Source organism: Centropristis striata, chromosome 12, assembly GCF_030273125.1.
Source record: "Centropristis striata isolate RG_2023a ecotype Rhode Island chromosome 12, C.striata_1.0, whole genome shotgun sequence".
Taxonomy (NCBI): Eukaryota; Metazoa; Chordata; class Actinopteri; order Perciformes; family Serranidae; genus Centropristis; species Centropristis striata.
In genome coordinates this window covers 33,215,537-33,230,126 of record NC_081528.1, presented here as the reverse complement: position 1 = coordinate 33,230,126, position 14,590 = coordinate 33,215,537, and the positions used below count along the sequence as shown (strand labels likewise).

Below are 14,590 nucleotides of genomic sequence, written 5' to 3'. Positions count from 1 at the left end.
ATTCCCGCAAGTAGGGCCTGTCTACATGTGATTTCTTGTGGAACGTGTCTGGGTGTATAGATTTTAAAAAATATATTGTAAAATAATTAAAGAGATGCAGGCAGAAACCTACTCAATATCACAGAAACCAGGAGCATTGATCAATACATCATTAGAAGTTTAGAATTGGTCCTCTCTGGTGTTTAGTTGAAATACAGCTGACTGTTAACAATGTGTGTGGTATTCATACCTCAGTCAGCCATGTCAAAGCCCAAAGAACTTGATTTCATTTTACTCTTTCCATTGAGGTTGTGGTATATAACAAGATGGAACCTGAATGCCTCTGTGTGTGTATAATTGATGAGGGTCTTTGTTCTGATGAGAGAAATGATGACATATATGCTTTTATTTTTTGGGTGGGGGGGTCAGGGTTCTTGTTTGTACTTTTGGGTGATGATGTTTATGTTATAGCACATCTGTGCAGTAAGTGCTTGCAAACATGAACCCTTTGATTGTACAGTAGTTTCCTTCCTGTCACTGCAGGTGGTACAGCCTATCGGGACACTTGGCCTCATGGTCTCTCCTGTCCTAGTCATGAGGGAACACAGTCCTGCAACTTTTGTTTGGGTTTTATTTTGGGACTTGACAAGAGTTTATTTGTTTGAAAATAAAATATGTGACTCAGTTATGATTTTGATCTGCTTGTTATTGCACTTTAAACAACTCGGTGGCTTTGAAAATGTATTTAATAGTAACAATCAGACTTTAAAGACAGGAGAAAGTGAAAAACAGGAGGCGTGGTGTGGGGTGACAAGCAACTAAAGACTGAAATCAAACCTGGAACAAATGTGGTCTGTGTCTTACAATTACACAGATTTAAAGCATCACTTCGCTTAACTGTAAAATAACTTATGAGCATTTAACCACCACATTAATAACATTTGGCTGCAACATACTGTTGGAACTGAATCCATTTAAACTGACCCTCAGAACAGGCCGTCAACAACAGGCTGACCTGTCCCAGTTTGATTATTCCTCCATGATGAGGTTCCTCTTTGCTCTGTCCAACCTGTCCAGGACTTCACTGTAGAGACCAGACATCTGCGGGTACACGACAAACAGCTGTAAAGCTTCCAAATGTCTTGGCTCTCAGTGATCTACAATGATGGTTATGTACTTGTTTCAACCGCAGACTGTAGAAAAGAAGTGGATGTAGCAACCGGGATGTCGCAGTTTGGAGGCTCAAGTTTGCCATTTTAGTCGTTGCCATCATGGTTTTTGGAGCTAGAAGTGACCACATTTGGACAAGAGGGTGGATCTGACTGAAAACTGGAGGACGCTATGCACGCCCAGGAGCCTGACGGCACCTGTCTCCTGACTACGTCGCTGCTAACAATGTTAGCTTCCATGTTTCAAGATAAAGCAAAAACAAAAAACCCCTCCATGCAAAAATGTGTTTTTCTCATGTTTATATCCCCTGAAATGTCTGACCTCGCCTATACTGACTTGTATCTGTGCAGTATTTGTCACGAAAGGTGTTTGACATATCTTCGATTGAAAAGGCAGATATCTGTCACATCCCTAAAATCTGAGAGTCAAGTAAGATTTGGTGCATCACAACTTCAAATGCCAATCAATAGTCAGAAAAGAACCCTTAAACCGCAGAGCGTATTTGTACAGAGAGCAAAAACACATATGTTTTACAACCACAAGCTCACAAACAAAAAAATATGCTTAATACACTTAACATGTACTAGTTGATTTTGGTGCACTCAGACTTCTTTTCTAGTCTAGAGGCTTAAATGTGTGGCTGAAACTCTAGCAGAGAGATTAGGACGGATGCTGAAACTACCTCTGCTATCTGCGGAGAACTGCAGCATTGTGCATTGGTGGTGGGCGTGACGAAGACCAGATCCAAAATTTTAACCATATATGAAATATTAATCATAGCAGAGTGTTTTTACATACTTAAAAACATGTCTGCTGGCCCTTAGAGACAATGTAGGTTAACTTTGGCTTTACTTTGCAGACCTGAAGGCTAAATACACTTCTTTTATACAGTCTACGGAAATCAGCTGTGTGTTTCTAACCCTTTTTTTTTTTTTTTTTTACATTTGTCTAACCCGAAACCACCTCAGTCTGCTTCATCCCCTCCCTTCCTCTCTATTAGTCCTCTACCTGTGTCTCGTAGCTCTCCTGCAGCGATCCAAGGTGGCGGATGAAGCTCATGGCGAGGCCGCACCACTTCTCAGCCTCGGAGTACTGAGCCAGGCTGTACAGCATTATCCCCGTGTTCCAAGCCCGAGTCAGCAGCCACAGGGTCTCCATCTCTGGGAAGTCGTCCGGCTACAGAGGAGAGCAGGAAGATGTTCAAAAAGGCCATTTAACGGAGGCCACCTGGGTGACGCACTTGAGCCAAGTGTATCGAAAGATTTTTTTTTAATTTTTTTTTGTGGGTAAAGCCTGTGAGTAACTTTCATCCAATCCCGTTCTACTGTATGTTAACCTTTACCAATGCTTTGGAGTCTGAAACAGACCGTAAACAAACTCAGAGGTCTATGATTTCTAAAGTTTCATTCGTGTTTTACACCACTTTAATCTCAGTCTTTCACTTTGATCCAAAGAATTCCACAGCTTTCGAGTAATAACTCAACATGAAAGGGGAAATATGCAGTGCCTCTAAAGCAGTGTAATGTCTCAATAATTTGATGCCTCTTTCAGAGCTGCAGCTCACCGGCAGTATGATGGCTTGTACAGCACATTAACATTCAAATTGGCAGGAAGGGGATAGTGAATGGAAGCATCTGCTAATTGAAGTGCGGCTGAAAGCCCATTGATAAAAAGAGGCTTCTAGAGCAGCAGGCAGGCATGGAGTGGAAGAGAGAGGGTTAATTATATAGCAGGGAGCAGTTCTGTTGGAGGGAACAGGAGGTGGGTGCCAGGGAATGGCTGCGTGTGATTGGTGCTGACTCACTGCGGCTGCGATGATGGACAGGGCCTCCTCGTAGTAGTCCCACACCTCCTCCAGCACATGGGCCTCCACCTCTGACACACCGCTTGGGAGGGACAGCTTGATCAGGCTGTGAACACACCTGCTAAGATGGGGAAATAAAAAACAGTCAGAAACTTTTTCATGCTAACAAGCACTTTGTGGGAACGGATGGTTAATGACGTATCGAGTGTATTGTCATGCAGAGTGGTGGTGGTATGCCTGCTGCGGGCCAGGTCAGCCTGTGGTTGTTTCTTGTGAAGTGAGAGAGCGACCCTCAAGGCCTTCTTACACAGCAGAGGGAAGTGGGCTGGAGGCTCCATGGCCAAGGCTGCATATAGAAAAAGATGCCAGGATTTCTGAAAATACTATGTCTGTATCTTTAGGCATATCAGCAAAGATGATTAACAATACAGCAAGGGTTTGTTTTATTTCTGTACCTGCAATGGTCTCCAGCACCTTAGTATCAACATTTTCAAGCTCCAAGACAGACTCCAGTACTGTTTCAACCTTTGGGTCATTCAGCTTAGCTCGAGCTTCAAATTCAGACAGCAGCAGCAGCGTGTCTGTTGTGTCCGTGGGGAGACTTCCTGCAAGTACACAGTGTGAGTACATTTATTGAGCTCCATTTTGATTCATGAAAGACATGCAAATAACTAAACATGGCTGTTATACGGACAGTGAAGCAATTTAAAGGGATAGTTCTGATTTTTTTTTTAAGTGGGGTTGTATGAAGTAGATGGCGTTCGATACACCTCCAGGGGGCGGCACCAAAACATTTTAGCCACCTAAAAAAAGAGATCTAAAAATCAGTTTAAGTTTCCATGGGGGGAACTGAAGCCGTTCTCTATCCTTTGACAAAAACAGTAATTGTACCCTGCAGAGTTGCTGATTGACTGGTTAGTTAGTTTGTGTTATTGTGTGACTTTGGTGTTTTAAAGGGTTGGTTCAGATTCATTAAAATCACATAATAACAAAAAACAGGTTGAGGTAGTGGTAGACCAACAACTGCTGTGGTCTGCCAGGTAAAAATTACTTAATTAAATTTTTTCTGTTTTCGAGGGGAATCGAAACAGCATAGTATTTCTAGATTTTGTGCTGCAATATTTTATTAAGACATGCATTTTTTTTTCTTTGGGGACAGACTATGCAGTTAAAAAAAGGTAATTTATCACAATCTCGGCTGATCACAAAATGTTATTAAATGCAATATTTTATTGAGACTTAAGTAGCCTGATCATATTGTATCACGTGGCCTCTAGTCTTTCATGCACATACCCCTGCCTTCTTCTCCAAACTTGGAAGGTGCCGACCCCCATCTCCACTGACTAAGGATGAGTACCTCATACAACCCAACTCTTTAAAAAAATCACCCCTTTAAGGTACCTGATGCTTTTAGGGTTTTCCCAACCTCCCAACAGATCTGAATGTGCTCCAGAGTCTGAGTGAGCTCCTCAGTCTGTGAACCAAGCAGAAACACAAAACAAGCATTCTGGATTCATCAACGCCATCTAGTGTTCACTTCCCCCTTCAAAGACAGAGGGATTCAAATGAAAACGCCTACGCCAGCAACGATAATGTGGTTAGTCACATCTCTTCTCCACTGGTCTTGGTAAATTTCCATCCCTGTGGATGGGGATCATGCTAAATGTAGGAGATGGGCAGGGGGAGTGGGTGGCACACCTGGGCAGAGTGAGGAGACATCCTGCAGAGCTTCAGAGAGGCAGTAGCAGCCATCAGCAGACACGTCTTCTGGCCCATGAGCAGCGTGCGATCGGGAGGGCACAGCTGGGAGAGCTATGGGTTCGTGCAGATGTCATATTTGCATTTTGATTGCAATAAACCAAAAGGTAAGCTCACTAGTTCAAAACAAGAAAAAAGACAGTGTTTTTCGACCTGAATGTGTGTTTGAAAGAATTGAAGAAATATTATGTCCTCATTCGACAATTACTTCTGATGATTTCCTTTAAAATCAAGTACTTCATCACAGTTTTACTCAACACCCAACAGCAGAAGCTTATAATTATATGAAGGGTGTTCTCAGATATGAATGCATGTGTGCTTGGCCAATGTCTCATTGAGAAATAAAGATTAAAGATCCACTTGTATTGATAGGTTTTTTTCTGCTGAAGGTAAAGTCAGAGAATCAGAGGACAGAGGGATCACTGTGTGTCGCTGTGATTCATTATCTTAAACGGATATGTTTATCTTTCTAAAGCATTGTTAAATCCTGTTGAGGTGTTATTGATCTACACCCGCGTACTGTAGATATTGATTAATTCACCTGACAAAGCTAATAAGAGCACTTGCCTGGTAAGAGAGCACAAAGAAATCCCTCATCCTGTCAGGGCTGCTCTCGCACTGCAGAGCAGAGTTCCACGCTATAACAAGGACACACACACAAGCATGCCCACACGCAACACACACACACACACAAAATGAAGGTGCTGCAAGATTTTATACGATAGCATACCATGTCAGATTGAAGTGAAAAGGAGAGAAGGAGTCTTAGTACCAATCTTCCTGAACCAGTTAGCTTCCTTTGTGCGTTGCTCAGCAGTCAAGCGATGCTGGTGTGAAAGTTTCTGCAGAGCTGCAGTGATGGAAAACAAAACATTTGTGGGCTATGACGCACAGCAGATACTGTTCTTGAGATATTTCTTCCCAAAATTCAATTCATTGTTGCATATATTCTCACCCATTTTTAGATATGGCAGCAGGATATCCAGATTCACATCCCTACATGCAGTAATGCCAGGTAGTAAATGTTTTGATTTGATTAAAAGCTGCATCAATAATACACACTTTGTTAGGTAGTTTCCCTTCCCCATACCTCGTCTCATCACTCGATTTTTCTATTGTGGAGAGCACAAGTCGAACCAAACACCTATAAAAAGATGAATGGAGAAACTGGTGTTGACCTCCTTTCTTTCACCTACTAACTGTATTATACAGAGACACACTTTCAGTGGAGAAGCAAGGGAATATAGGTCAGTGGATCATAGAGGTGTATGGAAAACGAACAGACTCGCTACAATCTCTCAGCACATAAGCCATCTCTACTAAATGTTGTCACTTTATGTGTGAAACTCTACCATCGTGTTTTGTTCACACAGTCTCAACACACGAACGCGTAATGATTTAAAATAAACAAAATATTTCTGTTCTTACAGCAAAATGTAAGCAAATGTAGGGATTATGGAAAACAAAGGTAAGAGAATATGTCACAATAAATAATGTCCAAGTGTTCATGTCTGTTCTGCTTTCTGAAGTACTGGGACTTATGTCTGTGAGGTTCTGGCTCCCCACTCCATTATAGCTTTAAAGAGGTTTTTTTAAGGCACGAAAACGAGTGACTTTGGTAATAAACACATTTGTGTATTGCAGATCTCACAGACCTGAGAGCAGTCAGAACCTGAGCTTCGTCTTTGGAGTTTTCACACAAACTCTCCAGAGCCTTCATGGCCGTTTCCTGCTGTTCGTTCTGTCACAGGGGAACAAACATCCTCCTCATTAGTACCACCACCCACCAGTCATATTTATCACAATCACAGTATACTAAAAATAGTATTCGCACACATTTCTTTACCCTCAACAATTGCTAATGGCTGGTTGCTGTCCAGGAGGGCTTTACCAAATGTCATATTTTAACATTCAAAGCTTCTATTGAAGTTTTTGAATGAAGTTTCAAATGTCTGTCGTCATATTTTGTGACGCTACGACCCTGAAAAAAAATCTTCAAAACCTACAAAATCCTCAATTTCAATGAAGCAATTCCCTGGATTAAATGTAATTTATAGTGCCATTCGATTGCTACGAGATCGCCCCGTTAATACAGGTGCGTGCCTCCCTTTGTGTGTGGCTGCCAGGGGAGCAAACCGTTTTCAGGCCGCAGTGAAAATGTTTTTGAAAGGCTACACACCAAAAAATATTGATTGAAGCTGTTTTAGATAAAAACATGTTTTGAATTCCAAAAAGTATTACATTATTAATTTGAACTTTTGGAATTTACAATGACCTTGAGATATTGGAAATGTTTGGATCACACACTGCAACACACAGCCAACACCAAATAGTAAAATACTTATAATATTAGAGTAGCCTTGTCTTTATCTGCATCTGTGCAGAAATGTGGGGTTTTAATAGAATGAAGAGTCGTGCAACAAAAAAGCTGCGCAGAATTCCAGGGCTGGTTTAGAATTTGAATGTCAAAGTTATGAATGAGCTTTGTACTATTCAATACAGCCCTACTGTCCAGTGTGTTCGCTGATAATACCTTGAGGAATGGAATGTCGACAAAGTTACTTTTTTTTAATAACTTAAAAATATTAAGTAAACTACCATGAGATCCCTCATCGGCTTGCCAACCACAAACTCCAAGCTGTAAGTACCCTTGTTGAGGACTAAACTACGGTTTTGAAGCCCCATTACATCATAACAACACCATAAGACTGTGATTGGTGGCAATAATACCAATTTGTACTGCTGTTGTAGAGACAAGTCATAAGTCCAGTGATGCGCCGTACCTCCAAAGCGATCTGAGCAGCCAGACTGAGGAGACTGGAAGCAGCATTCTCAGACACCAGCAGTCCGTCCTCAGTGGCAGCGAGACTCTTGGACAGACGTCCCATGGCATTGACTGCCTCTGCAGCTGGTAAAAATCAAGCAAATCAACGGCCTCATCACCACAGAGAATGTGCTGAAAATGTAGCTGTCATAAAACTGCAACACTGTGATCAAAGCTGCTTTTACTTTATATATATCATGGAGCTGGTGTTTTGTAGATACCTTTCTCCACATTGTTTTCCAGCACTGCCATCTTGTAAACAATGAACTGAGTGAAAATGCTGTCAGGGTCACATCTCTCTGTTTCTTTAATTGCTTCTTTGGCCTGATAAACACAGGGTTTTTGCAAACATGCAAACAACCGCAAATACATAAACTGTTAAAAAATATGGCTGCTATTGTGGCGGTTGACTTGCTGCTGTGGTTCACATTGTCTTACCTTTTCCAGTTGCCTTAGCTGCAGGAAACAGGAAGCTCTGTTCCTCTGCAGTTTGGCCAAGTTGGGCTCTATTTGACCTGCCTTAAAGAAACTCAGGGAGTAGTTATACCACTGAATAGCCTCAGAATAGTTCTTGGCCTGGAAAGGAAGATAGAGCAACAAGTTATCCTTCATTTATCCCTGTGGGGAAATTAAACCTCTGCATTGAACCTATCCTAACTATTTAGAAAGCAGTGGGCAGTGTGTGGGCCAACATCAGCCCACCAGCCTCCTCGCTGTGAGGCAACACTGCTGATCACTGCACCAAAATGCTGATAACTACACGTGTACGTACACTATGAGAATATCTTGTGAATTACAGATAAACATGGCTATGTTTAGCATACCTCAAAGTGTTTGGACGCTTTATCCCACAGTATGACATGAAGACGTGTGAGGGCCTGTGGAGTCAGCTGTTTTCCTGTATAGTGTCCTATGTGGGTGTACAAAATGGTTATACTAATATAGATGCACATCTACAGTGCATTAGCTGCATTATTATAAAACATAAACATCTTGTTACATTATATACATTCATTCATTATCCTTAACCGTTTATCCCACGTTTACACAGGGAGAGAACCCACGCTGACACAGGGAGAACATGCAAACTCCAGGCAAGAGTCCACTACACCACCGTGTAGCCCTATTATAGACATATTATATTAAATAATTCTATATATACACAATGGGGTCCAAAAGTCTGACATTGAACATCTCTATTATTTTAACAGAAACATGAAGGTAATTAGAAGTTCAGGAGAAAAAATGTAAAAACACAAACGTATGACACAGTATCTTTAATATTAGGAATTATTAAAGATTGTTCACTAAACGTAAGAAAATGTATGGCATTGACCAACTTAACGTCTTCATACAAGAGGTCAGATTACCTTGAGTTGTATCTCTGATGACACTCAAGTGGATTTGATCTTTGATAAAGTATATAACCTTGCAGCCAGTGTTCACCTGTTAAAAATATGGCTGTGCCAAGTTTGCAGCAGACCATTGCTTACTAAGTAGCATTGTGATAGTGGTGAACATGGTGTCAGAATAAATGAAAATGTCAGAAGTCAAAGGGGGGACATACCAAATACTAAGATATTCAGAAATGCATGTACATTTTTCAATGGTTTCACTTTTCACTCACATTGTTAAACTGATAATATTTTTTTGTTTTAAATGAGAAAATTTGTATAACATTCGAGACAAATGTAAATAGAAGTATCTCAACTTGTGGCCTCAGACTTTTGGACCCCGCTCTACTGTATGTATGGACTTGAATGGAATAATAAAGTACCAGTAATGATATCCTCTATCTTCTGTTTGCCCAACAGCTCCTTGCCTTTCTGCAGCAGCAGCTCAATGTGAAGGACAAGAGCAGTTCCCAGGTCAGGGAACGACTCAAAGTGCTGACACACACGTTTCAAATACTCAAATGCCAGCACTTCTCTAGAAAAATCAAAACAGACATCATTCAGAGTTGAATAGCATGCATCTGACTGGGCATTCCTTCAAAGAAAATGTGTATATGTGTACTTGTTTACATTAGGCTATGTGTGTGTGTGTGTGTGTGTGTGTGTGTGTGTGTGTGTGTGTGTCTCTAGTGATGCTACAGTTTTTACCTGTCTTCAGACATGAGTAGTTTCACGGTGCTCAGACACACTTCAAGAGGAACCTTAGATTCCAGCATCTCATGAAGTCCTGAAGACACATATCTGACTGTCAACACTTAGAAATATTTCTGGAGCAATTAAACTCATCAGTAGCCATACTGAGTTTTTACAAATCCACTTTTTTCCCCAGTAGCCTCAAAGAATCAAAGTAGCAACGTTTCCTCCTTGAATCTACTTCACTAACCTCTCAGCCACTGACGCCCCACTGCTGTCTATGTTAATGAAGTTCTGTATAAATTATTCAAAGAGGTTCCGGTAATAACTAACCTGCTCTGATGTGATCGTCTGAGGCCCCACATTTCAGGAGGATTCTGATCTTTAAGTACAGCCCACAGGGGCTCACACATTCCTGTCAAATTGTAAAGTGCAATTGGGTCTTTTTTTAAGAAGTACATGCTTCAAAATGCATATGTAAAATACAAATTTAAATGATTTCTCATATCCCACCTTATTGGCTAAGTTGACAGCATTAAGAGCCTTCTCCTGAAACCTTTGACAGTCCCACTCTAGATAAACGGTGGCAAGGAGCCTCAAAATCTTGGCCTATTGTGCAGGAAAATGAAGAAAATAATTTGTATTTTATATTGTGCCAGTTGCTTGTATTAAATGTTGCTTTGTACATTCTTACCTGGACTTCAGAGCCAGGTGCGTATTGGATATTCATTTTCCCAATTTCATAACTTTGGCTGGAAAAGAGGCATTACAAATTGCTTTGTGACTTCATTGTTTCTCAGAATTTCTCTGTAGAAATAAGGCATTATATTCATTTTACCTCAGCCAAAAGGCACTGTCCTCAAATTGTTTCATATTGTAAGTGTATACTCCAAAGTTGTAGCACATAAGGGAGAGGTACGCAGTCTGTATTGAAAAAATATATTCAGAGTTAACATCCTCTCCACTTTCAATAGCAATACTGTATGTGCTATCAATGTGAAACAACAATGTTGTTATAGTGATAAAAGAGGTTTTTTTTATACATCTTTCGGCAGCCGCAGCAGCATGTCTTTGCAGCGCTGCATATAGACCACCGCCTCATGGTTATTGCCTTGATTTATAGCCTGCAAAGAAGAGATTTGAACTTCCTGTTAAATGTCAGCAAACAATATAACATTCCCCATTAGCACAGAATGAGATTTACCACTGTCATTGTTTCTCAGATCACATTTTAGCTGTCTCACACTTCACACTGCAAGTCTGTCAGAATAGCACTTCCTCAGCTGCCAAATATCACAAGAACAAATATTCACTTTGAAGGTGTTGAACATCACATGCGCCACAGCTCACCGATTCTGCCTGGCATGAGACAATTCGAAGTAAATCTTTCTCGACATCCCCCTTGGAGGAAGTGATGTCAGCTGCTCCGTCACCTCTGGACATCAGTTGGCCGTAGAGGGTTTCCAGGCTCTAGGGATAGTAAATGTTGAATAATTTGTAAAGACATATTTCTGTTTGCTCTATGTTAAGCTCTCTCAATTTGACTGTTTTTTTTCTTTCACCTTGACAGCAAGACTTAAGAAGTTATCTGCCATCTGGGGATTTTTGCAGTCGAGCCAACTTCTCCCTGTTTTGCTGGCCATCTGTAAAGATTGGTCACTGAAAAACAGAGTTTGTCCTTCTTTGATGTTGAGCATTCAAGGAGGGTGCCTACAGTATTACTTACCAGGATCTGCTTGCGGAGGACGCCCTCTGTTGGACTCTCAGGCTCACAGCAGTACAGCAAACTGCATGCGACATGACGCACTGTGAGGGGGGTGAGAACATTTGAGTGTGACGTAACACAGCCATGACTACCACTGCTTGCAATCCCTACATCATGCCAACATGTCAGATGATATTTATGGGCAATTTCAAGTGTTCATGATCATCCATTAAATGATCATGTAAATAAATACAGCAAATAGATGTGTACCTTTGGCTTTCTGATTTTTACTTATAGCGGTGCCCACATTCTTCGTAACTGCCCAGTTCCACAGCTGGATGGCACACTCCTCAAGCTGTAATATGAGTGAGAAAAGAAATATGCATGTACCTTAAACTTATAGCCATATAGAGGTGACAGACTGATATATTTAAAAAAAAAAAACATATTTTGACTCAGTACTAGATAGATCTGATTAAATGCTTTACAACTTAGTTGCAGTAGTCCTTTAAAAAAAAAAATAGAAAAAGGCTTGTTGGTATTACAAGAGATGTTGGTTGTTTATCGTTGTTTTATTTTTGTTTATACATTACAGTAAACTATAGTCAAACTGTCTCACACACTTCTATTTACCTGTGGATCTGGTATTTTGGGAAAGACCTCTAGGCCAGAGACTTCAGAGAAGAGTTTCTCGATCACTTCATCATAATCTGTTGACTGTTTCTGCAACAGATTCTCTATGAGACCTGTGTGCGAAGAAAAGCAAATCAGCACAATTTTTATCTTGAAAAATGTCCCGGTGAAAATGTTGTGCTGTAATAGCTAACTTTGTGTTTTGTAGCAATTTTTATAATTTCAATATGTTGTTATTGCTTACCATATAATGAGCAACTTTTTCTGTTAATACTGACCATAGATTCTTCAAAAATGTAGTCTATATATTTCCAGATCCCAAAATATTCAAGGACATGGAATTCAGAAAAGTGATCAACTCCTTGAGAAGCTGGATACTTACTGACCTTTCAAATGAATCGTGTATTTCTTTCTTTCTTCTTTTTCACCCTTCCATCCTGTGCTTTTATACAACCATATCTCTCTTCTATTTAATTGCTTTATTATTGTTTCAACTTTTCCATGTGTAACTGAGTTGTCTTTAAACACTTTCACTAATATTCTATGTTGAATTATAATTTAAATATAACTTATTACTATTTGTTACTAATTTATAATTAGTATTTGTATTATGTATTATTCATTTCTAAAGTGTATATTGATTATTATTATCTTATAAAAGACGGAAAGGTCATGTGGCAGATACAGGAACTAAATCATCTTTATACATCCATGTCAGTGAACCATCTCTCTGGATCAGCACTTATTCAGGCTAGTTTGCATCACTTTGAATATTCAGGTGGTGTCAAAAATGGGCCATTAGCTTGATATATTAACCTAACTTATCGTCACCCTGTTAAAATAATCGCCTAACTAATTTTTTTAAGTTTTGCAGGAAACACAAAAAACTTCATCAAAAGTGTAACATATCCAATCCAATCCAATGCCCCTTTATTTGTATAGCACATTTAAACAACACAAACGTCTCCAAAGTGCTGTACATAAAATCAACAATAAAACAAACAATTCCGTATACCAATCAGCAATAAATAATAAGTGTATCAATCTAAAATGATGCCATAAATAAAACAATACAATCAAACAGATAAACATAGTAAAATAAAATAAAAGACATAGTTAAAAGTAGTAAAAGAAATAAAAGAAATAAAAGACACAGAGGACCACAAAACTCACGAAGTGTTAAAAAGCCAAGGAATAAAAATGGGTCTTGAGACGAGACTTAAAACATTCCACTGTGGGTAATATGACATTTATTGATCATTTCACTCAAAAAGGATGTAACAAAGGATGGCTATTGGCATAGTAATAACACTGTGTGTAAATTATGTAACTTAAAATAAATAAATGACTTAGGCAATTTTTTGAACATGCCTTTTTGACTTAAGCAAGATACTCTTTATTTTGAAGGTGTCTACATAAGAGTCACACAAGCCTGTCAGAAACATGACATGACAAGTATCATGAGCATTAATGTTACTTCAAAGTGTCATTAATGTTCATGACACATCCCATGTCATGTTTATGACATGCTCATGTCACTCTTATGTAGACACCTTCAAAATAAAGTGTTACCATATCTTGCTTAAGTCACAAAGGCATGTTCAAAAATTGCCTAAATCACATTTTATTTTGACTTAAGCATAATAACTCCACTTAAGTCACAGACTTGACACAGGCCATTATCTTAAAGGGGTAAAATCACATGATCTGATCAACTGAGGATGTAGGCGATTTTACCATAGGTGGCCGGTGTCATGAGGAGATGATTTAGCCAAAAAAAAAACAATTTTGACAAAAAATGACTTAGGCGATTATTTTAACAGTGTGACGTTATACTGTTTTCCAATGTAAAATCAATTTATATTAAATTGGGTAATGTGGACATGGACATGAACCAGAAGAAGTCAGAAAAAGGTAATGATAGCATACACAGACAAGCTAACCGAGCTAACGGTAGCCTTAGCTAACGGCCGTAGAACTCTAACGGTTATGCTTAACTAGGTCTTGCCATCTGGCTCAGAGCGGTTTTTACTCTTAAAACGTAACGCTAGAGCGAAAAAACAGACAACAGATATTAGTGAACTAACACTGGAGTTACTCACTTTTCACAGTTGAAACAAACTGCTCCATGTTTTAGGGTTCAAAGACAACGGTCTTTACCACCGCGCCATCTTGCTTGAGTGACAGCTTCGAGTATGTCCCAGAGAAGAAGAAGAAGAAGAAGAAGAAGAAGAAGAGAGCTTCAATGGAAGGTAAGAACATCTGAGTCTGGCTTAGTGTTGGTTCAAGGTTCAAGGTTCAATTTATTGCCATATAGTGTAAACACAATTGTCTGTTAAATCTTTTGCTTTCATATCCTATTTTTACACTGAGACCTTTGGAGTTTTGGGCTATTTTGTCCATTTTTTTAATTCTTAAAAAATGTTAACCATGCCATGCCATATTGTTTTTTTCCCAGCCAATTATGACAATTACTGGCATGGTTGCACACCTGTAAACTGTAAACAGAACAGTGCCACCATTAGCTGTATTAGTTATACCTTTGTTTTTGTTCTGTCATACACACACACATATATATATATATATATATATATATATATATATATATATATATGTATGTATGTATGTAT

The 14,590-nt window shown here is 39.4% G+C and overlaps 1 protein-coding gene across 4 annotated transcripts; it reads right to left on the bottom strand.

Moving 5' to 3' along the window:
• Positions 1-479: 479 nt before the first annotated feature.
• On the bottom strand, positions 480-14,197 carry tex11 (testis expressed 11). Of its 4 annotated transcripts, none has more exons than XM_059346751.1 (29): positions 14,063-14,197; positions 11,961-12,073; positions 11,598-11,682; positions 11,349-11,428; positions 11,185-11,265; positions 10,973-11,092; positions 10,666-10,746; positions 10,461-10,546; positions 10,317-10,374; positions 10,136-10,231; positions 9,956-10,037; positions 9,638-9,716; positions 9,313-9,464; positions 8,360-8,445; positions 7,974-8,111; positions 7,757-7,859; positions 7,495-7,619; positions 6,367-6,452; positions 5,802-5,855; positions 5,667-5,707; positions 5,484-5,561; positions 5,279-5,349; positions 4,652-4,765; positions 4,355-4,427; positions 3,409-3,558; positions 3,191-3,299; positions 2,954-3,074; positions 2,158-2,325; positions 480-1,080 (listed from the first exon to the last, which is right to left on the bottom strand). In XM_059346751.1, exons 1-29 carry the CDS (start codon positions 14,088-14,090, stop codon positions 1,009-1,011), a joined length of 2,730 nt encoding a protein of 909 aa, XP_059202734.1. In that variant the 5' UTR covers positions 14,091-14,197; the 3' UTR covers positions 480-1,008. The 4 variants fall into 4 exon arrangements, 3 of the variants coding, with proteins under 3 accessions (XP_059202734.1, XP_059202735.1, XP_059202736.1); XM_059346752.1 differs by having other exon boundaries at positions 2,954-3,071; XR_009395363.1 differs by lacking the exon at positions 480-1,080 and having other exon boundaries at positions 2,188-2,325; positions 3,261-3,299.
• Positions 14,198-14,590: the final 393 nt, after the last annotated feature.

Coding starts and splice junctions, on each gene's coding strand:
- tex11 (XM_059346751.1), bottom strand. CDS start 14,090: ATGGAGCAGTTTGTTTCAACTGTGAAAA. Junction 9,465..9,637: donor CTACTCATGTCTGAAGACAG/GTAAAAACTGTA, acceptor TGATTTTTCTAG/AGAAGTGCTGGCATTTGAGT. Junction 5,562..5,666: donor GCTGCCATATCTAAAAATGG/GTGAGAATATAT, acceptor CCATCACTGCAG/CTCTGCAGAAACTTTCACAC.